This window comes from Balaenoptera physalus (genome assembly GCF_965194825.1).
Source record: "Balaenoptera physalus genome assembly, chromosome: 13".
In the NCBI taxonomy this organism is placed as follows: Eukaryota; Metazoa; Chordata; class Mammalia; order Artiodactyla; family Balaenopteridae; genus Balaenoptera; species Balaenoptera physalus.
Genome location: NC_138892.1, coordinates 4,503,640 through 4,527,950, shown reverse-complemented (window position 1 = coordinate 4,527,950; position 24,311 = coordinate 4,503,640). Strand labels below are relative to the sequence as shown.

The 24,311-nt window shown below is 39.8% G+C and overlaps 1 protein-coding gene across 1 annotated transcript in view; it reads right to left on the bottom strand.

Annotated features, from left to right (window-relative positions):
- Positions 1-1,644: 1,644 nt before the first annotated feature.
- Positions 1,645-24,311, bottom strand: part of SMC1B (structural maintenance of chromosomes 1B) — a gene marked incomplete at its 5' end in the record, with an annotated part of 88,401 nt that continues 65,734 nt past the window's right edge. The window contains 10 exons of the mRNA XM_082421634.1: positions 1,645-2,989; positions 4,341-4,451; positions 7,507-7,576; positions 9,677-9,828; positions 10,841-10,995; positions 11,497-11,653; positions 13,506-13,604; positions 15,657-15,810; positions 17,586-17,731; positions 18,959-19,100. Coding sequence (XP_082277760.1) covers positions 2,888-2,989; positions 4,341-4,451; positions 7,507-7,576; positions 9,677-9,828; positions 10,841-10,995; positions 11,497-11,653; positions 13,506-13,604; positions 15,657-15,810; positions 17,586-17,731; positions 18,959-19,100 — 1,288 coding nt within the window. The 3' untranslated portion in view covers positions 1,645-2,887. The remainder of the gene's footprint in view (positions 2,990-4,340; positions 4,452-7,506; positions 7,577-9,676; positions 9,829-10,840; positions 10,996-11,496; positions 11,654-13,505; positions 13,605-15,656; positions 15,811-17,585; positions 17,732-18,958; positions 19,101-24,311) is intronic.

Below are 24,311 nucleotides of genomic sequence, written 5' to 3'. Positions count from 1 at the left end.
TTCCGTTTGCTTAACTTTTCTTTAGTTATGACAAGGTGTGGTATCATGTACTTAATGAGAATTTTTACCTTGAGTTGCCACTCAGTTGTGAAACTGATTACTTGAATGTGTTTATTAAACTTTTTGAAAAGCAAACTAAGTTGGCTTTTTAAAAAGAGACACATTTATAAAGTGCAATCCGGGCAAGATATGTGAATACATAGGGTGTAGCAATATTACAAGCATGGAAAATGATGTGAAACAGGATATAAAACTGGAAAAGTAGAGCCAGTTCAAGACGAGCTCTGAGTACCATGCTGAAGAATCGGAGGCCTTCTTGTTGTAATGAATGAATATATCTAGTCAGTTCTGCTGTGATTCTTATTTTAAAATGCAAATTTATTCCAACAAGATTGATATGTTAGAAAGAAACAATCTGAGCATAACTCGTTCACTTATTTATAATTTTGTCTCTGAGAAACACTGGGTCAGGGAGTGACTAAGTATGGATTTGTTTGCTGCCTCAAGCTTAGAATAGCTTTTACATTTTTAAATGGTTATATTTTAAATAATAGTTAGTTATACAGACACCTACACAATAGTCTCCTTGCTCCCTCATCGAAGCCTGAAATACGTATTACTCTCTGGCCCTTAAAGAAGTTTGCTGGACCTGCTCTAGGTGAAAGCGGGAGACTGCAGCCGGCTGCGTGGAGCTGCGGGGGATACACCGCCCAGCCCTCAGCCCCCGGCCAGCTCCCTCACACAAGCCTCCTTCCCCCACTCGACCTCAGCAGCAAGCTTCACCCGATGGGTTGCCCATTTCACAAGCCAACGGCTGAGTGTTTTTGAGATGAAGTGCCATATATGCTATAGTATCTGTGAATCTCTTAACTATTTAGTGTGTATAAAACCAGCTATTTTAAGTTCCTGTCTTTTTTTTTTTTTTTGGACCCCATGTTTCCCATCACCAGGTGGTTTTCATTGTGTACTTTGGCATGGCGCTGGGGTTTTCAGGAATATGGGGGTACTGCGTTATAACAGAACAGTGATCCTACTCAAGGATCACCGGCAATCCACGAGTCCAAGTTACAAGACAGAGAGAACAGCCCAGGCAGAGAAAAGGGTCTACACTGAGCTCCTGTGTCACCGAAGGGACATTTCAATGTAAAGTTGATGCCTTTCAAGGCAGAAGGCGGCGGTGATTTAGTTGGTATTACCAGCACTAAAACAAGGAACAAAGGACTAGTGGCTTCTGCTATCTCAAGTTCTTAGAGACTAGCTGATGGAGCACAGGAAAGCAAGTTTTACCTGAGATAATGAATGTTGTTCAAAAGAGATGCCATTGGGCTTCCCTGGTGGCGCAGTGGGTGAGAATCTGCCTGCCAATGCAGGGGACACGGGTTTGAGCCCTGGTCTGGGAGGATCCCACATGCCGCGGAGCAACTAGGCCCGTGAGCCACAACTACTGAGCCTGCGCTCTAGAGCCTGTGAGACACAACTACTGAGCCTGCGCATCTGGAGCCTGTGCTCTGCAACAGGAGAGGCCACGATAGTGAGAGGCCCGCGCACCGTGATGAAGAGTGGCCCCCGCTTGCCACAACTAGAGAAAGCCCTCACAAGGAAACGAAGACCCAACACAGCCAAAAATAAATAAATAAATAAATATTTAAAAAAAAAAAAGAGATGCCATTACTTCAGAAGGCCACTCCTTGATTAATTAATTAGCACTTGGGCCCAAAGCAGCCTTAAATACAAGACCACCAGCACCTTAGAATACTTTAATTCCATTTTTAAATGGAAATGAAGTACTACTGAAAACTCTGCACCTTTCTTTCCTACCCCTAACAATGTACAGCAGTGGGCCTTCTGTATCCATGGGTTCTACATCTGTGGATTCAGCCAACCTTGGATTGAAAATAGGAAAGGGAATTCCCTGGTGGTCCAGTGGTTAGGACTCCGTGCTTCCACTGCAGGGGGCACGGGTTCGATCCCTGGTTGGGGCAATAAGATCCTGCAAGCCGCATGGTGCAGCCAAGAAAAAAAAAATAGTCGGGGAAAAAAGATGCCAAAAAGCAATACTTGAATTTGCTGCATACAGGCAACTATTTACGTATCATTTACATTGTATTAGGCATTATAAATAATGTAGAGATGATTTAAAGTATATGACAGGATGTGCATAGGTTATATGCAAATATTGTACCAATTTAAATAAGGCCCTTGAGCGTGCTTGGATTTTGGCATGCGTGATGCCCACAGATAATAAGGACGACTGTTTAAGTGGAGAAGTCAGTTGTTACTTGGGAAAACCTGTGTTCTTCAATGTTTCCTTAACAGAAATTATATTCAGAAAAATTTAAATTGCATTGAAGCAGACATAATTTCACCTTAAAGTTTTGTTTCTGAAACTGTAGATGGTAGACATTTGAAATTAGACTTTTTTATTGGCATTTTCAATACTGACTTCAGTTCCTCTGAAATAATTTTCCATAAAACACAGGTTTAACACCTTATAACTAGCATATTTAGGAACTAAGAGTTTCCCTTAAAGATTACTTAAACATACAAGGCGAGATCAGAGTAAAGATGATGCAGGATTTGAAAACTTTCTGACTGGCTTTCAAAATGGAAGTTAAAACTATGGTGGTTTCTTTTTTAAGCTCATTCAGAGCTAACTCTCACAAGAAATACTACCTACTGGAATGGGGCCTGAGCACTCCTTAATGGAAGTGAGCTACAGCATCTTTGGTAGCAAATTAAGCTTTTCCATAAATGGCACACAGGCTGTCTAGCTTTTGCTCCAGAAGTCTGTTACTCAGGAGCGGCGTGGGACTGAACGGCAGAGTGAGAACAGTGACTGGCCTGACCGCTGCGTGACTGCTCTCACAGCCCAGGGTCACTCTGCGTCCTAACGGGCCTCCTGCTGTCTCCTGCTGCTTTCTCTGTCTTCAGTATCTGGATACTGAGACAGATCTAGGGTCAAAACTCTGCTGAACATGCAGTCATCATGCTGAAATGGAGAGAAGACAGTTAAAAGTCAGTTCCTTTACTTAGGGAATAAGTGCTATTAAATGTAAAATAAGAGCCATTAGTGAGTCTAGATTTGCATTTAAAAAGGAACCTCCTTATAGCCACCTAAAAAGGTATTACTTCTCTGCATTTACATCAGCTTTACTTATTTTTTGTATTAATCTGGTAAAGGGTACCAGAATATGCCACCCGAAAACATGCCTCTTTTGCATATGGATTGTTTTGAGCCAGAGGCTACTGAAAACCAGCAGGTGTAGGTAAAGCTCCAAAAACCAGGCACAAGTTTTCCTTTTGTAAAGGAAGTTTACATTTATGTAAAAGATGACACCCTTTCCACTCTTAACTCTTTATCAGTGGAGAAGGCACCTGAATCTGCAGATCAAATCTGACTGAACAGCCCTTGTTTACTGTACTTTTCCTGGTCACCTTCCCATCACTTGCCTCCCCTGCCCAGAAGCCCCAAGACGCTTTTCCTTATTTTAGCCTAGGATGGTATATAAGTCCAAGTTCTAGCCACCCCATTGAGTTACTCATTACTGGGTGTACCCTTGTGTGCACACATGATGCACACATTAAGAACCTGTTTTTCTCTTGTTAATCTATCTATTGCTGGTCTAACTTACAGGGCCCCAGCCAGAGAACCTGAGTTGGGTAGGAAAAGATTTTATCCCTCTCCTACACTGGTAACGAGAATTTCCATTTCTCTCCGGCAGCATATTTCCAGTGATCCCCTGACATTAATTAGGCACAGGAAGGGAAATTAATTTTTATCTTAGCTTAAAGGAAAACGCAGGAAATAAAACCTAATTGTCCAAGAATTGATTTGAATGAGTTGCCCTGTTCCATTAGCTCAGGTATTTTCAGTGGCTCAAGAAAGGTGTGTTTGAATTCTAGAAGTTACTCTACAACTTGGAACTTGTCAATTTCTTTGTTTTTTTTCCTTTGTTAGTTTTGGAAGATAAATGCTTCCTTGTTCTATCACAATGCATTTGTTTTTGCCTAAAACATTCAAACATTACAGAAATATGAAATACAATATCGACAATTTATTCTAAGTTAATATGTACTATTATTTTATAAACAATTATCATACTGTTCTGCAATTTTCGATTTGCTTTTTCACTTAAAATATATCTTAAATTTCTGTGTACTGCCATGGAAAAATATCTGAGTAGTTACTGTTAAGTCTTATTTGATTAAAAAATCATTTAAGCCTATATTTATAAACTGCAGAAATCAAACTATCTATAGACTTCACTAGGAACTTGTAATTGTGCTGTCAGGACACTCTAAGGTGTTCTTATTCCTCTCCCCCATTTACTTATCTTTACCTGTGGATAGATGCCTATCAGTGCATCAGCTTTGGAATATAACTCCTCTTTTAGGGAAATGATTATCATCTGAAACTGTTCCTGAGTCTGCTCTTTGATATAACTTGATACCTGGGAGGAAACAGAAAGCACACATTTCATGAGTAAAGAAAGGCCTCCTTTCTCGGGGTCTTGAGGACAGTGATTCTGCATGTCTCTGAATCTGCCCATTTTAGGTGACAAGGCACTTAACTTCCCTTTCTGTTAATTCAGTAAATCCACTACAACTGCAGAAATGGAAATAGCTCAGATTGTAAAATAAGAGGTTAGTAAAAAAATATAAATCTCATTAACTCTATAACTGAAAACTTGGAAGAATATTTTTTTAAGAATAAAGCTCTAACTTAAGATACTATCATGTGAATATGCAATCAACCTTTACAACAAGATAAAACTACCACTCAGATATTTTATGAGGGTGAAGAAGGGCTGGTATTTAAACTTCCAACTACCTACATTGCCAGCAAAGCCTCAGGATGGGAAAAATATGGCGATTATATATGTATTCATAATCCATAATCAACTCATTTGGTTAGAGGGGAGCTCAACAGCTCCTTCAGGAGGCTTAATTCCAAGGAATGAGAATAAGAACAAGAAAAGACTGGATAGAAATGGGTCTTGGTGAACAAACTACTCAGAATTTGGAGAATGACTGATAAAGAACTTAGACTCAAACCACAGTTTAACAAGATACTTGCCAACTCCCTGGATCTCTCTGCAAGCCCAGAGGGTGTCTTCTCCATGTGTATTGGTCCTGATTGCACCCAAGATACTAAGGACACAAGTTTTGGAAGCAGGAATGGCAGCTTCAGTTGAGGAATGAGTCACTAGTTGAGGTGAATGATGAGAGAGGAGGGAAACGGCTTTGGGCTAAGAGGCTGAATTCATAGAAGGAACTGCCGCATTAGAGGCAATGGCAGCCACTATGATTCAGGTCTTTAAAAAGTCTTGGGATGTTGATAGAATGGAAGAAGAGATGGGATGCAAATACGTTAAGGCATGCATTTTTTTGCTAGGAAAGTTACCTACGATAAGTGTTGGGCACCATGATCACAAGAGGGAGTGGAAGCTCCTTCACAGTTGCTCATATTACATCACTGCTCATACTCAATTCAGCAACGGGGTGCCAGGAACGTAAATCTCAAAGGGAGGCTGGAAATTTAGAGGTTTTTAATACATAGGATAGGTGCAAATAGAAAAGAGTCTTAAGAAAGACCTAGTATGTGAAGATGCCACTAATACGAACATCTAAATTTTGCTAGAAGATACGGATCCCTTAAACGCTACAGAGAGAAGGGGCAGTCCACAGTGATGGATCCCACCCCCAGCCCACACACAAAGGGTATGGGATACAAAGTACTAAAATTAACCTTCTGAGGGGAAATTTCTCCCAAATGACTGAGGCTATGGAGTCCAGTTAGCTGATGCAGACTGGCTGGCATTCAAGAGAGACAAATCAAGATTTTCTTTTCTTCCCGTGTTTTCTTCTTCTTCCCCCAGTAATCCTGAAGTCTCTGGTAGGTCACAGAATGTGGCTCTTGCCTGTTCTCTACAAGGTTCAGGGGACTTTGGACTTGTTTTCTAACTTCTATGGGTGTGGTGTTGATGTGCTATTCTTATGTACACTGTGACATGTTTAAAAAGCAAGGTCCGGGACTTCGCTGGTGGCGCAGTGATTAAGAGTCCGCCTGCCAGTGCAGGGGACACGGGTTCGAGCCCTGGTCCGGGAAGATCCCACATGCCGCGGAGCAACTAAGCCCGTGCGCCACAACTACTGAGCCTGCGCTCTAGAGCCCGCGAGCCACAACTACTGAAGCCCGCACGCCTAGAACCCGTGCTCCACAACGAGAAGCCACCGCAATGAGAAGCCCGCGCACCGCAACTAAGAGTAGCCCCCACTCGCCAAAACTAGAGAAAGCCAGAGCGCAGCAACAAAAACCCAATGCAGCCCAAAAAAAAAAAAAAAAAAAAAAGTATAAAAAAATAAATAAGGTCCTAGAGAGGTTTGGGTTAGATGAATACAGCCTGGGAAATCTGAAAGATGACATTGTTGCCTAAAATTAGAAGTTACCCCAGGCTGCAGCTCCTGAAAAATCCCCTGACTCTCCCAGGCATTACACATGAGGTTCAACAGAGTAAGGAATCAGGGAGGTCAGTTTCAGAGACTCAACCTATCAGGGTGGCACCCCAAGACTGAATACATCTCTCGGGGCTGGACTCATTAACCAAGCTCATAAGACTAAGGTATAAACCAGAATGCCAGTTTACAAATTAACAGATATCTCTGTCAGCATGACCAGAGCAGCCTCCTTGTAAGCAGCTGTAAATGCAAAGCCCAGTCATTTCTGGAAGATGGATGAACCGGGAATCAGAACCAGGAGTTTCATTCATCCATTTCTGGAAATGGATGGCTCTGGAAGTAGGACCACAACACAGGGACTCTGCAGGATGGAGCTGTCCCAGCCTTGGGCAGTGACAGGTACTGCCAGTGTTTGCCTCTATCCTTTGGTCACATGTCCATGGTCAACCCCATTCTCAGGTCAAAAATTTACAGTCAGGATGTGTGGTCTGAGAGCCTGTCTCTCAGGTGGCTTTGTGTATCTATGCACTGATCTTTAAGGCTGACTTTCAGTTGTGTCCTTAGTTCCCTCATGGTCTCAAATACTGAAAACAGTGCAAGTGTAGTAAATGACTGTATAAATTTTAATAAATGAAGGGGAGCAGAATTTTGAACTTTAATTCCTTTGGAATTTTATTTAGATATGTTATTTTTGGACTTTATTAAACACTAATTTGGTCCTGTTTGCCATGTGGCCTACTATTAAGGACGCTCTAGGTCCCAAAACCTAGATTTAGGGAAAAGCAACTCACCCAGTAGCAATGTTGTGGATCCAGTATAGTGATTCTCACTTGACTCCCCAGCAACTCACTGAGGGTCCCCTAAACCTTGAATGAAAACTGCTACCCTCAATCATCTTGTTTTTAGATTTTTAACTTAGAAAAATCTACTTTTAACCAGCAACTATCAAATCAACTATGTTTGTTCAGGGTAAATTGCCTCCTGACTGCATCATGATCCTTGAATTGTAGACACTGTACTGGAAATTAAAAGCAGAAAGGAACTTACTTTGCCAATGTTAGTATTGTCCAGGGCTGCATCTACTTCATCTAAAACAAAGAATGGAGCAGGCCGAAAACTAGAAAAAAATTATAATCGCTTAAGTTACAACTTTGTTTTACAAGACTTGGAGGAGAGGACTAAGAGTATTCAGGATAAATAAATAAAACACGTCCTTTTGGATGCTTTCGTCTAGGTCTCCAATGACCTCTATGTCAGTAAATACAACGCTCAATTCTCAGTCCACATCCCAGGTGACCTTTGCAGATGGTACCAGGGGGCGGTCCTCCCCGTTCCTCTGACGTCAAGGACAGCGACATGGTCTACTCCCCGTGCCTCACCCACTGCTACAGGCCCCAGTCTCCTACCAGCTCCTCCTCATCTCTCTAACTTCTTGACACTGCAGTGCCTTCGGGGCTCAGCGCTTAGAGCACTCCTCTATCTGATTAGCTCCCTTGGTGATTTCATCTGCTCTCAAGGTTTTAAGGATCTTCTATTGATAGTTCTGACCTCTCTCTTTAACCCTGGCCTCATGGGTCCAACAGCTTCCTCAACTCCATGTGGGTGTCTAGCTTGAACTCGTGCAAAATCAAACTCCTCACCTACCCCTCAAACCCATCCCTCCTGTGGTCCTCTCCAGCTCAGTGAATGGCAGCTCTTATCACTCCAGCTGATTAGGGTCCCTCCTACCCCACGCCCTGTCTGCTCCCACACTGGTCCAACCCGCCATGATCTTCCATCCTGACTGCTACAGGAGTTTCCTAACCCTGTGCCTGCCACTGCTGCATACAGTCTATTCTCTACAGGCGCCAGGCTCACTCTGGCCTCAGGGCCTTTGCACTTGTTCCTCATGTCTAGAACATTCTTCCCTTAGAATTCTCCCCTAGAACATCCATCCATGTGACTTGCTCCCTTAATTTCTTCAAATCTTTGCTCAGATACTACCTTTTCAAATAGGCCTCCCCAGAAGACTTAAATATGGCAAACCCTTCCCTGTTACTATTGCCATTCCCTTCTTTAATGTTCTCTATAGCATCTGTCATTTTCTAATAGTCTCTATGTTAGAGAATTACCTTACTAATACACCTTATTTATCATCTGTCTTCCTCAACTAAAATGAAGCATCTTTGAGGCAGGGAATTTGTTTTCTTCACTGCTGTCTCTAATGTCTATTTTTTAAAAAAATATTTATTTATTTGGTTGTGGCATGCGGGATCTTTAGTTGCGGCATGTGGGATCTAGTTCCCTGACCAGGGATTGAACCCGGGCCCCCTGCATTGGAAGCATGGAATCTTAGCCACTGGACCACCAGGGAAGTCCCTTTAATGTCTGTTAACACCACTCGACACACAGTAAATATTTAATAAATATCTGTTGAATAAATGGATGGGGGTGACACCTAGCATTAGTCTTATTCTGCTAAGATTTACTTCACACAGGCTCCTGTTTAAGTTCCTGCCTCCTGCTTTTCCCAAAGTCCTCCTGCATTAATGGCATTTTCTTTTCCTTTCCTGTAATTGCCAATTCCTTTTCCTTCTTGAGACCAGTAGAAAACAGTTGTAAAACTTTTATGTTGATCTTTCTGATCATGAAAATAGAGAGGCAGCATCATCTATACCTTAGTTCTTCATCTAATGCTTTGAATGTCAAAAGTTAATTGCCTTAATTTTAGCTAACATTTTTTCCCTTTATTTTACAAACATAAGTGTGTCACCATCATCAGTGGAAATGAGGAGGTTAAACATTTTTTTCAGAAGAAATACTTTAACATTCCTTACTAAATAGCAGATCTCTGAATAGGGACAAGGAAAATAATATACAAGTTAGGTGTTTTTATTTTGTTTGGCTTTGTTGTTAGTACTGTTTTTTGGCAATCCTGATTTCACATCTGGCCATTTGATCCTCCTTTTTCTCCTTTCTTTTCTATGAAGCTGGAATATTAGTAGCTACTGATAATAACAAATTGAATAAAAATCTGTCAAAGACTGAATTCTCTCTTAGATTTGCTGTCTAAATTGTTACAGGCCTACAGCATAACCTGAATTGTCTGGCTGAAAAAAACAGTTTTGTATCACATATGCTAAATATGACTAAAGACAAGTAATTAGCAGGTCTTCTGTAGGAAGGTCTATTTGGTTTCTGCCCTGATGCAAAATCATATAGCTCACTGTGACCTTACCTGTGCACAGCAAACAGGAGAGCCAAAGCTGCCACACACTTTTCTCCCCCCGACAAATTATCCATTGGCATGAACCTTTTGCCTGGGGCCACACAGTTGTAGCTAATTCCCTCCAAGTAAGGCTCTTCTGGGTTTTCTGGGCTAAGAAATGCCTGAAACACATGTTATTTATTTAGCAGCATCAGAAAAGCTATTAGTAAATTTCAACTTGGAATTGCAACAGAGTTTACAAAATACTCTTGGTTAGATTTTCCTCCATTTTGATGGAAAAATATCAATGCCTGTAAATAATGTATTTAGCTCTATATGTAATCAGAGACAGCAACGGTGTCTGGGGCAGGGAGTAGAGGGAAAACATTCTAACATACACAAAGGATAAGGCCTTCCCACCAGGCTACCATTCAAAGCTCAGAAGCATATGCTGCAGTCTTACCAAAACAATCTTCATTCAGTTCTTTCATTGGTCCTTTCATCAAATCTTTATTGATGAATCCTGCCCTCAAGGAGTTAATGGGTTTCTTTTAGTCTTACTTTACTGAAAATAAGTTATTTTTGGTGGAAATTCTAAATATATGATTCAGGATTACCTCAGTCATAAAAGAATACCATGAGAAAGAGGGAAAAGGAGATACATAAGATCAGATCTACATCTGTAGTCCACATTCAAGTCCACAGTATTTGCTATGGATGCTGATCACGGAATGGAGAGATTACCAGTACAAGGGGCGTATCTAGATTTGAACGCTGCCTTTAGTTCTTTCCCTCTCCTTTGTTACTCTGGGCAACTCCACAGACCCCATATCAACCATTTTCCCCAGATCGTCTACATTACCCTAACTTTACTACAGAGACGGCTCTATAAAATCAAATTAGTACAGGTGACAGAATTCCAGAACTGAAAGAGAACCTGGAAACCAAATGATCTAACCCACTCATTTTGCAGATGAAGAAGCAGGACCAGAGAGATTCTGACTTGTCCAGGCTGGTTAGTGGTGGAATGAGTAGGACCTAGAACACAGGTCACTGCAATAACCAATTTTCATGAGCTGACTTTGCCCGGTAAGTGGGTCATTCAGATAGTGTGGTGGTGATTTCCCACCAGAAAAAAAACACACCACCAATAACACAAAGTTCCCACTCATATTTGAGGTGAAAAATACGTACTTGGGCACTGTCGTTTCTGCAGAGCTTCTTGTAGATCTGATCAATTGCGACTGAGATGTGCTCAAAACACTGGCTGAAAATATCGTATCTCCTTTTTTTCACCTGTTCAAACTCTTGCCTACGTATTCTGGCTTCCTTTCTGCTGGCCTCAAAAGCTAAGAGAGAATCAATGTTCTTTATTTTGGAGACCACCAAGGGCTTCTCTTATTTCAACTTTAAAGCATAAAATACTTTTTAAACTAGATTTTGAGTTTGGTTGTCTTGAGTAAAATCTACCTTCAAAACACCTCAACTGTTATTAATTCCAGGAAAATGACTTAAAATTGAGGAGCCCTTTTTCTGGTAGGGCTGATTTTTAAATAATAATAACAAACTCCAACAGAGTATCTAATATGCCTCTTATGCTGGTATGAAATAAGACACTATTCTAAAATAATCAATACACCTGTTTTTAAATTAAAGAAGAACGCTTTTCAAAAAGGAATGTATTAGTGATTCAGTATTAAAAGTACATTACTATAAGATAACAGAGGAAAAATATATACATAATAAAAACAAAGGTACAATTCAGGGGGGATTATTAGTAAATGTTATAGAAATCAAAACCCCTAACACCCATGAATATGATCTTGCTAACAACTAAAGCTTCATTTCACCATCTGTGGACTCCTGAAACTTGTCTCTGACAGTCTTTAGGTTCTCCGGGGCTCTGAGGTTTGGGGCCGCCGTCCTCAGCAGGACATCTTCCTGGGATGCTACTTGTTGCCGTAGGAGTCTAAGGTGGGCCTCAACTTCTTTATCAGGTTGTAGAGCCTATTATTGGCAAAGAACAGCAATGGTTAGCATGCCATTTAGATCCAAACTGCTAAGGTACAATAATTAGGCACAGGGCCCTTCGGGATCTGGCCTGTCTCCCTCCGCATCCACTCCTGCCCTCCTTTGCAGCCCTCTCTGAGTCTGCAGTGTGGTCAGGTCACACTGCTGTAGCTTCCTGAAGTTGGCTGTGCTCTTTCATAGCTCTAGAGTCATAGATGCTGCTCTCTTGGAACACGCTGCACCTTCATCTTTCTTAATCTGGCTAAAAAAGTAACAATTCACGTATCACTTCATTTACTTATTCATTAAAAAATATTGATCATCTACTATGTATTAGACACTGAGGATTCAGTGATGAAAACTATTCTGTCCCTGCCCTTAAAGAGCTCACAGGGAAGTCAGACATGCAAACTGGCGTCTGCAACAGCGTGAAACCCTCCACCAGGCAAGCACAGGTATTATGGGGCAGGCAGAAGGGATCCAACCCAACTGGAGGGGTAACACTTAAGCTGAAACCTAAACAATGAGCAGAACTAACTTGAGTGAAGAGAGAAGGGAAAAAGTGATGTAGGCATCACCTTCCAGGAAAACTTTCTTGACCCCCCCCTAGAGGGGGTTAATTAATATCTGATAAAGGTGACATTTTAATTCATTGGGAAAAGAATTATTTAGATGTTGAGTAAACTGGTTAACTTACGTACCTTTTAAAAAACAGATTCTTACCTCATACCATATATAAAGATAAATTTCAGATTAATTAAGTAGGTAAGTGAAAACAAAAAAATCACTAACAGGAAGAAAATATTTATAAATATTTACTCAGTAATGTCGTGGGGAAGGACTTCCTAAATACGAAGGCACTGAATAGACTATAAAATAGATAAGAGCTTTTTTTCTGATTGCCAAAAGTACCACAAGTACAATGAAAAGAGCCCAACAAATCTAACAAAATACATTAGAAACATCTGAAATTAAAAGATGTGGTAGCTACTGCTACTTGGTGTCCATTCTGCATTTCTTCCTTTCTAACAGAGCCCATGTTTGACCATTTCTCCCTTATACGTCCCATGAACCCTGCTTGGTCTAAAGCTAAGTCCATCCCACCCCCAACAGTGATTGGTCAGGAATGAACATGTGACCCAATTTAGGCCAGTGTGATTAGGGGACAATTGGTAGAGCTTTGTGGAAAAGCCTTTCTTCAATCTTTAGAACAGAACCACTACAAAAGGCAGCCTCTCTCTTCTCTGAGGGTTGTGGTTAGGTGGCTGGAAGGCCAAGAAAGGCTACAGTCATTTTGCCCTCATGAGAGAAGCAGCTTCAGGACGAAGTCAAAACACAAAGCAAAATATGGCTATAGGGTTAAGAGAAAGAGTAAGAGCTGCTAAATTAATGAGACCATGAAACTGGATTCCAGGTTTGTGCTCTGTAGCTGTGAAGGATTTGTCACCTCCTGAGGGTACTGCACTGGGACACGGAGAGGGCAATTCAGGATGCTGGAGTATGTTGGCTACTTTTGTCTATTTCAGGACTCCTCAAAGACTTTATTATTCATTCTGAATCTCCAAGAAGGGAATAGACTTTCAAAACACTGACAGAAACTTTTCTTCTTTGGCAAGACATTTCATGGTATTGGTGTTCTACAGAACACACAGTGAGAAACGATGATATGAAAAACTTTAAATGTTTTAAACATTTTATGTGTAACCTATTTAGACTATTTCTTAAAAAATCATTAGGAAATATACTTTTTCCCCTAAATTTATGCTCTATCATCTAAAATTATTCTGCAGTATTTAAATATTCACTATTACCATGAGTTAGTCATGAACAACAGAAATCTTTCAATTACCTTCAAATCCTCTCTTAGAGAGCTGTAGTCTACCTCAATGGCTTCTTCTTTTTCATATATATCCATTGTTGCCTGGGTACTTTCTGCTTCAGGTCCCAACTGAAAAACATATGAAGCCCTTTCCTTGTTATCTGAAATGGTGATCTCTACTCATCTGTCTGTCCCAAGGCCTCCAGTTGATTGCCACCTCATGCAGATTGAAAGTTAAAACCCTTATGTTGGCCTGCAAGGCCATGATGGTCTGGCCTCTCCTTCCCCTTTAACTTCACTTTGTGCCAGTCTTCCTGGTACTCGCTCCGCTCCCACTACACTGGCCTCCTTGAACAGACCAGGCACACGTCCACCTTAGGGCTGGCACACTGCCCTCTGCCTGGACACCCTTCCCCTAGATGTCTGCATCTCTTCATTTTCTACCTTGTCTGCTAACCAGCTGCCTTCTCTCAGGACATCCACGGCCTCTGCATCTAATATTGCAAACTCTCCTCCACCAATACTCTCTATGCCCTTCCCTGCTTTATATTTTCTTTAGCCTACAGCATCACCAAATACATAAATATTTTATCTGTTTACCATTTTGTTTCTGTGCCTATCTCTCCCCTAGCAGAATGTGAAGGAAGGGATTTTTGGCAGTTATACTCACTGCTGTGGTCTCAGTGCCTGATGCAATGCTGACAACATAGCAATATATTTCAATTTCAATATATATCACTCTGAATGGAGAGAGGAATAGGAAAGAAGGGACAAATACATGAGCACTTACTAACCTGTAGGCTGGTCTTTGGTGTAATGCTGATACCAAAAACAAAGACTTACAAATTAAGAGAAAAAAACCCCTTTGTTACTCACTCTTTTCTAGATGTTCTCAGCTGAAACAAACCCATAAAACTACTTTTGGAATTAAGTCTATATTTTATGTAATATATTTATGTTAAAATGGTTCACAAAGAAGTGGAACTTGAATACAAAATGTAATCCTGAATCTCACGATTCCTATTTATGTGATTCAACATCGTATTTTGTATTAAGCTTCTATATGAGTCATCTGATGCCTTGAGCTGCGCAGCTTGCGGGATCTTAGTTCTCCATCCAGGGATCGAACCCGGGGGCCCAGAAGTGAGAGCACTGAGTCCTAACCACTGGACCGCCAGGGAATTCCCAAGAAAAAGGATGTCTGAGTATAATATCACACCAGAATTATGCTATGAGAAGTGGTCAATATTAGCAAGAGAAAAATTGTTTTATAGTTACTTCAAATTGAAGAACCCAAAGGACTGAAGGCCTCTTCTGGAGTAGAAATTGGATGGAAATGCATGGATTTCTGACTGGGGGCAGAGCAGAAAGGGGAGGAGGGATGTGGAAGGGAGACCACAGAGATTCACTAAAGAACTCAGAGATAATCTGAGAGGTAAAAGAAATAACTATTTTCACCATCCTCTGGATTGGCTAACAGTAAGATATTCTTCCTGAACTGTATAGTCATATCTTTCTTAACATGAGTGACAGAACTAAGGGTGTATAAACTTCCAGCCAGCCTAAAGAGTACTGTGCGATACAAATGTGACGAGGAAGAAAGGAAAGAGGCAAACAGAAACGTCCACTGCTGGCTGACGCTGGTCTCGTCCTGTGGCTCCGTGGGGCCTGCTGTTGCCTCCTCCACACTCTCACCACCTGGACAGACTCAGTGAGGCACGTTTCTGCTGAGAACCACCTCAGGTTGTCGGTGAAGGTGCAGAGCAAGACCCCTCCACACACCGCGGACAACGTTACCAGAGTACAGAGAAGTGCTCACGCCAGCAGGCCAATGGCACCTGGCCTGTGGCTCACACCGCCTCCCCAGCGCCCCTAACTCCAACAGGTTCAAGTCTCTGACCCCTCTTGGGCATCTGTGCACAGGTAAGAGACTCTGGTCCATCCTGTGGGGCTCAAAGGACATGGATTAGCAAGAGAAATAAGAGAACTGCACAAAATGCCCAGCCCTCTGGCATGAGGACCATCCTGCCCTTTTTCCCTCCTAGAGACGTCTTTTCTGCCCCTAAAGGAGCTTTAGAACAAGAGGAAGAATCTGCATAGATGCAACTTCACTAAGCAGCCAAAGGCCCTACATTAAGTTCCACACAACTGCACATATTTTAAAATCATTTGCTAGAATACCTCCACTTCAATGATGTCATCCAATGACCCCGACAAAAGAATTATTTCAATGTCTTGAACTTTGCAATCAAGCAACATGTTATGTTTCTCTAACCGCTTCTGTTCCAGAGAAGTTTGAAGCATTACAACTTCTTTTTGCCGTTTTCCCACTTCCCTGTAAATACACAGATATGAAAAAGTGATTATATTTTACTAATTATGTAAAGTTGCACCAAGGAAAAAAAACATGTTATAAACTTACATGAAAAAAAAAAGATTTTTTCTTATGAGTGCTGTAAGTTGCAGAGTTAGCCCATGGATGCTTGTAATTTAAACTTTAACACTCCTGACAAAGGCCATGCATATAATTATTTAATCCAAGGGAGGATTTTCAATAATAAATATTATTACTTTAATCAGGCTAGCACCAATACAGCCCTTTCCTAGTTACCTTATTTTTGTTTTAAATTAATTAATTTATTTATTTATTTTTGGCTGTGTTGGGTCTTCGTTGCTGCGCATGGGCTTTCTCTAGTTGTGGCAAGCGGGGGCTACTCTTTGTTGCAGTGCGCGGGCTTCTCATTGCGGTGGCTTCTCTTGTTGCGGAGCACGGGCTCTAGGCACGCGGGCTTCAGTAATTGTGGCACGCAGGCTCAGTAGTTGTGGCTCGCGGGCTCTAGAGCGCAGGCCCACTAGTTGCAGCACGCGGGCTCAGTAGTTGTGGCTCGCAGACTCTAGAGCGCAGGCTCAGCAGTTGTGGCACGCAGGTTTAGTTGCTCCACGGCATGAGGGATCTTCCCAGACCAGGGATAGAACCCGTGTCCCCTGCATTGGCAGGTGGATTCTTAACCACTGCGCCACCTGGGAAGCCCTACTTACCTTATTTTTAAATCAGTACAATTTTTCAAGCTGCATTTCTCTTTCAGTGTAAGTTCTACATTTTAGAACATCAAACCAAGAGAAAGAGTCTCTTAGCAAGAGAAATGTCTTGCCAGTTAAGTCATTATGCACCTGACAGTCTCAACTTTTTTTACTACCACCACTAATGTAATGCCTTCTATCTTACTGAGGGCTTGGGAGTTTTACCAGTTGAAACAAGGTGGGACGTTAAAGAGGACCCAGAAACAGGACCAGAAATAAAATAAAATAAGAACTATATGGTTTTTAAAAATCTGATGACAGAGATGTGGATCTGTTTAAATACGAGTTAAAAAAAAATCAAGAGTAAATGAACTTAATTCCACTCAAAAATTTTAGACAAAGAATTTTCTGGCTGTATCTTGAAATACTAAAGGTCTTTGAACATTGTGGGAAATTGTGAAATGCCAAGAAGTTGAACAAAAACAGAGCTCATTTCATCTGATCACTTATGTTTGTGTCAGTCACACAGGAAAGCAGATGTCATTGTGGTGCAACAAGCCAGCTGACTCAAAGCGTTATTGGTCATCAGGCAAACATACCTGCTTATCGTGTACCAGGTACTGTTCTAAGTACCATATAAACACTCACTCATTTAATCCTTACAATTATTCTATGAGGTAGGCACTATTATTATCCCCATTTTACTGATGAGAAAACGAAGGCACAGTAAATAAGTGGCAAAACTGGGGCATGGAACCATGCAGTGTAGTTCCAGATTCTACGTCTCACCTGCTATGCTTTGTCACACAGACAGACTAGCAGGAGCCTCCCCAGTAGGAAGGTACTGGTGTCAAGGGGATTTAGGGTAAGGAACTCTTTATATAGGTCCATGTTTTCACCCACCAAAAGGAACTATTCACTCTAAACAACTAACCACCTCTCTTGGTTTTCCCCCAAACTGCAGTGCTTGATAGGTGTGATGTGGGACCAAAAGCAATGAAGGGTGTATATTCAAATAATAAAACTTCCTATAATAAATTTCAAGTTGATGGTAAACATCTTTTAAACTCTGATAAACTTCTTAGTCACCTATCAACAGCCAAAAACTTCTTCCGTTCCTCTTCAATTTGAGCTTGGACTTTCTCAATGTTGGTATTCTGAGTGACAAATATGTCCTTAAGTTGCTGCCGTTTCTCCATGAGTTCATCCACAACTTTCAGACAATTTTCTTCAGCCTGAATGGAGATGATTTACATTGTAGATTTACCATCTTCTACATTAATAAGGTCAATAGATCATTTTATTATTAACATAACAAACCCAGCCATTCCAAGGTAAACCCCTATCCTGTAGGTTGCTTGAACCTCTATCACAGAACGTGACCCACCCTTGTTTACACTTCCGGGTAATCACTACCTACCTTTCTCTTTCACTTTTTTTTTTTTTTTAAAGAAATTCACGTTCGTTCGTTCATTCATTCATTCATTCATTTATTTATTTATTTATTTATTTATGACTGTGTTGGGTCTTCGCTTCTGTGCGAGGGCTTTCTCTAGTTGTGGCAAGCGGGGGCCACTCTTCATCGCGGTGCGCGGGCCTCTCACTATCGCGGCCTCTCTTGTTGCGGAGCACAGGCTCCAGACGCGCAGGCTCAGTAATTGTGGCTCACGGGCCCAGCTGCTCCGCGGCATGTGGGATCTTCCCAGACCAGGGCTCGAACCCGTGTCCCCTGCATTAGCAGGCAGACTCTCAACCACTGCGCCACCACGGAAGCCCCTCTCTTTCACTTTGAATTCATTTCTCAGTTTGCTGCCATCTGACTTCTGTTTCCACTGTCCAGTGAAAATGTTCTTGCTACCATGACCTCTTAATTGGCAATTTTCCAGATTTTGACCTCTTGAAAATGGACATTTTCCAGACTTTACCTTTTCGGCAACTTTCCTCACTTCCTTCTCCCTCCCACTCTGGGGCTTCTGTAACACCACCCCTTCGAGCTCTCTTCATAACCTATGTGGCCTCTCCTTCCAGAACTCCATCCTCACCCCACTGCTCTTCACTGCCTTCCTCCCTGGTTGGAGCCTCACCCACTCACATAAGGATTCAGTTTACTCCCCTAAACCAGCCTAGACTTCTGTTATCTACGTCCTCTCTAACTACTTGCTGGAAATTGCTATTTAGATGTCACACAGGGAAGTCATGCTCCACAGGTCCAGAATTTTCTCTCCTTAATCTCTCCTCCTATCCACCAATCACCCAAGTTAGAATTCAGGACTCACCCGTGTCACACCCCTCCCAATATCTAATAATTCATGAAGCTGTGTGGACTGTACTTCAAGTATTTCTCAAATGTGCACCCCGCCCCCACCTTCTATCACTATTAGAATTTTTCAGGAACTCAACGAATGTTTAATCATGGAAGAAAGTCATCATTTCAATGACTTCAGCCACCCATCATTAATTACCTTCTTTAGGTTATCGATGTCTTCTCTACCTTTCTGGATAGTTTCTTTTAATGTGTTAATCTTATTCAGTTTTTTCTTCAGATGATTGCGACTATATTCAAGTTGAGCATTAAGCCGAGTTTTTTGTTTCTCAAATTCTAATCTAGTATAATAAAGTCAAGCATTACAAGAGGTAAACAGAGTCCTTCAATTATTTTTTAAACTCTTTTTTAGTTTTTATTATGGAAAATTTCAAACAAATACAAACATAAAAGGAATACTATAATGAATTCCCATATAGCTATCACCCAACTCTAATAAGTATCAATTCACGGTCAATCTTGTTTTATCTATAATCCCACTCATCACTCTTTCCCACCACTGGATTACCTAAAGCAAATTTCAGACATCATATAATTTCGTCTATAAATATTTTAACATGTATCTCCAAAAGTGAAGTGATTTTTGATACATAACCATAAACTACTATAAGTAGAAATGATAATAACATCCTTAATATCAAAATGCTTTCACTGCCAAATTTCCTGGGTCTCATTGATTAAAAAAAAAACTGCATCAGGATTCATACACTGCATATGAATATGTTTCTTAAATCCTTTAAAACCTATAGTTTCCTTCCCTTATCTTTTTCTTTAAGTAACAATTTATATGTTTATTCTTATTTAATTAGCCAATCAGTCTTTTCAAATAGCTATTCATTCACAAACTCCAAACTTGGGAATTTAAGAACATGTTCCTTCCTGATGTACTTTCCTACTTTGCTAGCTTCATAAAGTCCCCACAAAGAATTCCAGCATCAAAAAGACAGTCTCTTCAACAAGTGATGCTGGGAAAACTGGACAGCTACATGTAAAAGAATGAAATTAGAACATTCTCTAACACTATATACAAAAATAAACTCAAAATGGATTAAAGGTCTAAATGTAAGACCAGAAACCATAAAACTCCTAGAGAAAAACATAGGCAGAACACTCTTTGACATAAATTGTAGCAATATTTTTTGTATCTGTCTCCTAAAGCAAAGGAAAGAAAAGCAAAAGTAAACAAATGGGACCTAATTAAACTTGAAAACTTTCGCACAGCAAAGGAAACCACTGACAAAAGGAAAAGACAACCTACTGAATGTGAGAAAATATTTGCAAATGATATGGCCGATAAGGGGTTAATATCCAAAATATACAAACAGCTCATACAACTCAACATCAAACAAACAACCAGATTAAAAAATTGGCAGAAGATCTGAATAGACATTTTTCCAAAGAGGAAATGCAGGTGGCCAGCAAATACATGAAAAGACACGCAACACTGCTAATCAGCAGGGCAATGCAAATCAAACCAACAATGAGATATCACCTCATACCTGTCAGAACGGCTATCATTAAGAAGAACACAAATAGCAAATGTTGGCAAGGATGTGGAGAAAAGGGAACCCTTGTACACTGTTGGTGGGAATGTAAATTGGTGTAGCCACTGTGGAAAATAATATGGAGATTTCTCAAAAAAAAAACCTAAAAATAGAACTACCATATGACCCAGCAATTCCACTTATCGGTATATATCTGAAAAAAACAAAAACTCTAATTCGAAAAGATACACGCACCCCAGTGTTCATAGCAGCATTATTTACAATTGCCAAGATATGGAAGCAAACGAAGTGTCCATCAACAAATGAATGGATAAAGAAGATGTGGTTTATATATACAATGGAATATTACTCAGCCATAAAACAGAACAAAATTTTGCCATTTGCAACAACATGGATGGACTTGGAGGGTATTATGCTAAGTGAAATAGACAGAAAAAGACAAATACTGTATAATATCACTTATATGTGCAATCTAAAAAATACAACAAACTAGTGAATATAACAAAAAAGAAGCAGACTCATAGATATAGAGAAGAAACTAGTAGTTACCAGTGAGGAGAGGAAAGGGGGGAGGAGCAATATAGGGGGAGGGGACTGAGAGGTGCAAATTAGTAGGTATAAAATAAGCTACAAGGATATATTGTATAACACAGGGAATATAGCCAATATTTTATAAAAACTACAAATGGAGTATAACCTTTAAAAATTATGAATCACTATATTATATACCTATAATATATAATATTGTACATCAACTATAACTCAATAAAAAAGCCGTATCTCTAAACAAAAAGAATTTCAGTATCAACTGTAGCTCATACTTTCTCCATCCACTCTCCCTCACATAGCCTGCTAATAGAATCATTCATTTAAGAAACATTTTAAAGCACTAATTGTATCAGATACTGTGCTAAATACTAGTAATATAAAGGCAACAACAATAATGATAAAAACAGAGTCATATTTAATGAGAGGTTACTATATGCCAGACACCGTTATAAATGCTTTTACATGAATTAACTCACTTAAGTTATATGACTCTCTGAAGTTGGTAATACCACTATCCTTATTTAACAGTTGGGGAGACCAAGGCACAGAGAGTTAAGTATCTTGCCCAAGGCTACCCACTTAGGAAGTGGTGGAGCCAGGCATGACACACTCAGGCAAGGGCCAGAGAATCCCTGCTCTTAACCACTGACCATGCTGCTTGTACGAGTGGTTAAGAACAAACCCTTCAGGGGTTTATTTCTGCTGCAGGAGGAAGACGCACAGGCTGTGTATGAGTGGAACACTTCTTCACTTGGCTCCAGAATACCACTTTGGCTTTCCTCTCCCCTCACTGGCTGCTCCTTTAATAGTTCCTTCTTAACTCCTCAACTTGCTTACATAGCCTAGGATCTCTTCTCTCTTCTATGTACATTCATTCCCTTGGTGATCTTATCCAGTCACATGACTTTAAGTACCATCTGTATACTGACAATCCCCAAATTTATACTTCCAGCCTGGACCTCTCCCATGAATTCCTAACTTGTATATTCAACTGTCTACTCTACTACACCTTCAATTGGATGTCACAGGCACCTCAAACTTAATACCTGGGATACATAATGGATAAGCTACTATAAGTAATAAGAGGGGTTAGCAAAGTTATCAGATGTTAGATAATTTAAAATTTGATACCATTTTTCTAAGCCAGTAGAAGGCAACTAGGAAAATATCTTAAAAATAGATACTAGTCGTAAGAGGAATAAAACTACAAAATATCTAGAAATTAAGAACACACAAGATCTTTATGGAAAAAAACCTTAAAATTTTAATAATGGATAGAGATGATTACAATAAATGAAGAGATATTCTATGTTCTTAGATGAGAGGACTTAATATTTTGAAGATGATCTCCCCAAATAAATCTATAAATCCAATGCAATCTCAATCAGAGTTCCAGTTGTATTTTTATGATTGATAGGCAGAACTCTTTAGCAAGAAGCTATATTGAAGTTCAAGCAGACTTCAGAACAAGGAATATGACAGGGACAAAAACGGGCATTTTATAAAGATAAAGGGATTAATTCAGCAAAAAGACATAATGATCCCAAATATGTATGCACCTAGTCACAAGGCTTTAAAATACATGAAGTATAAACTGACAGAACTGGAAGAAGAGAATGAGAGATCCAAAAGTACTTGGAAATTTCAACACTCCTCTCTTAGGAAATGCTAGATCAACTAGACAGAGAATCAGTAAGTACACAGAAGACCTAGCAACACCAATCAACTTGACCTAAGCGCCACCCAGAAAACACTCCACCCAACAGCACAATGCATATTCATTTCAAGTGTACATGGAACATTTACTAAGATACAATACATGCCATGCTATCAAATAAGTCTCAATCAATTTAAAAGGATTTAAATAATGCAAAATATATTCCTTACCACAATGGAATTAAAATAAAAATCAGTACCAGAAATATATCTAAATCCTCCCTCCACCAAGTGTTAAATTAAATAACACTTCTAAACACCCCATAGGTCACAGAAAGAAATCACAAAGGATATTAGAAAATATCTTGAATGGAATGAAAATGAAATAAAACATATCAGAAGCAGTGGGATGCAGCTTAAGCAGTACTTAGAGGGAAATAAACAGCTTACATGAAAAGAAGAGTGTAAAATAAATAAAGCAAGCTTCTACCTTAAAAAGCAAGAAAAAGAAGAGTAAATTAAACCCAAAATAAGTAGAAGGAAGGAAATAATGTAGTTAAGAACAGAAATCAACAACATAGAAACAGATAAACCACAGAGAAAACCAATGAAGCCAAGAGCTGGTCTTAGAAAGGATCCAAGGATCCAAAGGACCTCTAGCTAGACATCAAGAAGAAAAAAGACAAGACAAATCAGCAATATCAGGAATGAAAGAGGGCACATCAGTACAGATCCTACAGAAATTGAAAAGGATAAAAAGGGAATATTAATAACTTTGTTAATAAATTTGATAACTCACATGAAATACACAAATATTCCTTCCAACACACAAACTACCAAAACTCACTCAAGAAAAAAGATATCCTGAATAGCCCTGTGTCTAATAAGGAAACTGAATTTGTAATTTAAAAATCTTCCCATAAAGAAAGGTGGGCAGCCCAAGTGGCTTCACTTGAAAAATTACCAAACTTTTAGGAAAGAAATAATATAAAAACTCTCCATGAGAAAAGAGGAGAGAATAATTCTTGACTCATTTTATGAGTCTGGCATTAACCTGATACAAAAATGTGACAAAGACATTGCAAGAAAAGAAAACTATAGACCAATACTCTCATGAATATAGATGCAAAAATCCTTAACAAAATTTTAGCAAATCAATCCAAAAATATTTGAAAAGGATACTACAACATGACCCAGTGGGCTTCACCCAAGGTATGCTAAGTTGGTTTAACATTCTAAAATCAATCAATGTAATTTACCATATTAATAAGCTATCCCCCCAAAATAAAACCCAACCATACAATTATCCCAAAAGATAGCAGAAAAAGTATTTGACAAATTCAACACTCATTCATGATAAAAAATTTCAGCAAACTATAAATAGAAGGGAACATCCTCAATCTGCTAAAGGGCACCTTAAAGTTAGTATCATACCTAAACGGTAAAGACTTAATGCTTTGCCCCTAAGACTGGGAATAAGGCAGGACGTCCAATCTCAACTCTTTTATTCAGTACTGTACTGGAGGGCCTTGCTAGTGCAATAAGACAAGAAAATAGAAGGCATACTAATTGGAAAGGAACATATAAACATGCATGTGTATGTATATTTTCCCCCTTACTGTCATTTGTCTTCTCATTTTCTTCAAGATGCTTTTGCCATGCAAAAATTTTTTTTAAATTTCTATACATTTGCAGTTTATCTATCTTTTCTTTTATGGCTTCTGGGGTCTGTCATACTGAAAGATCTTCCCTAATCTGAGATTATTTTTAAAAATTTCCTTA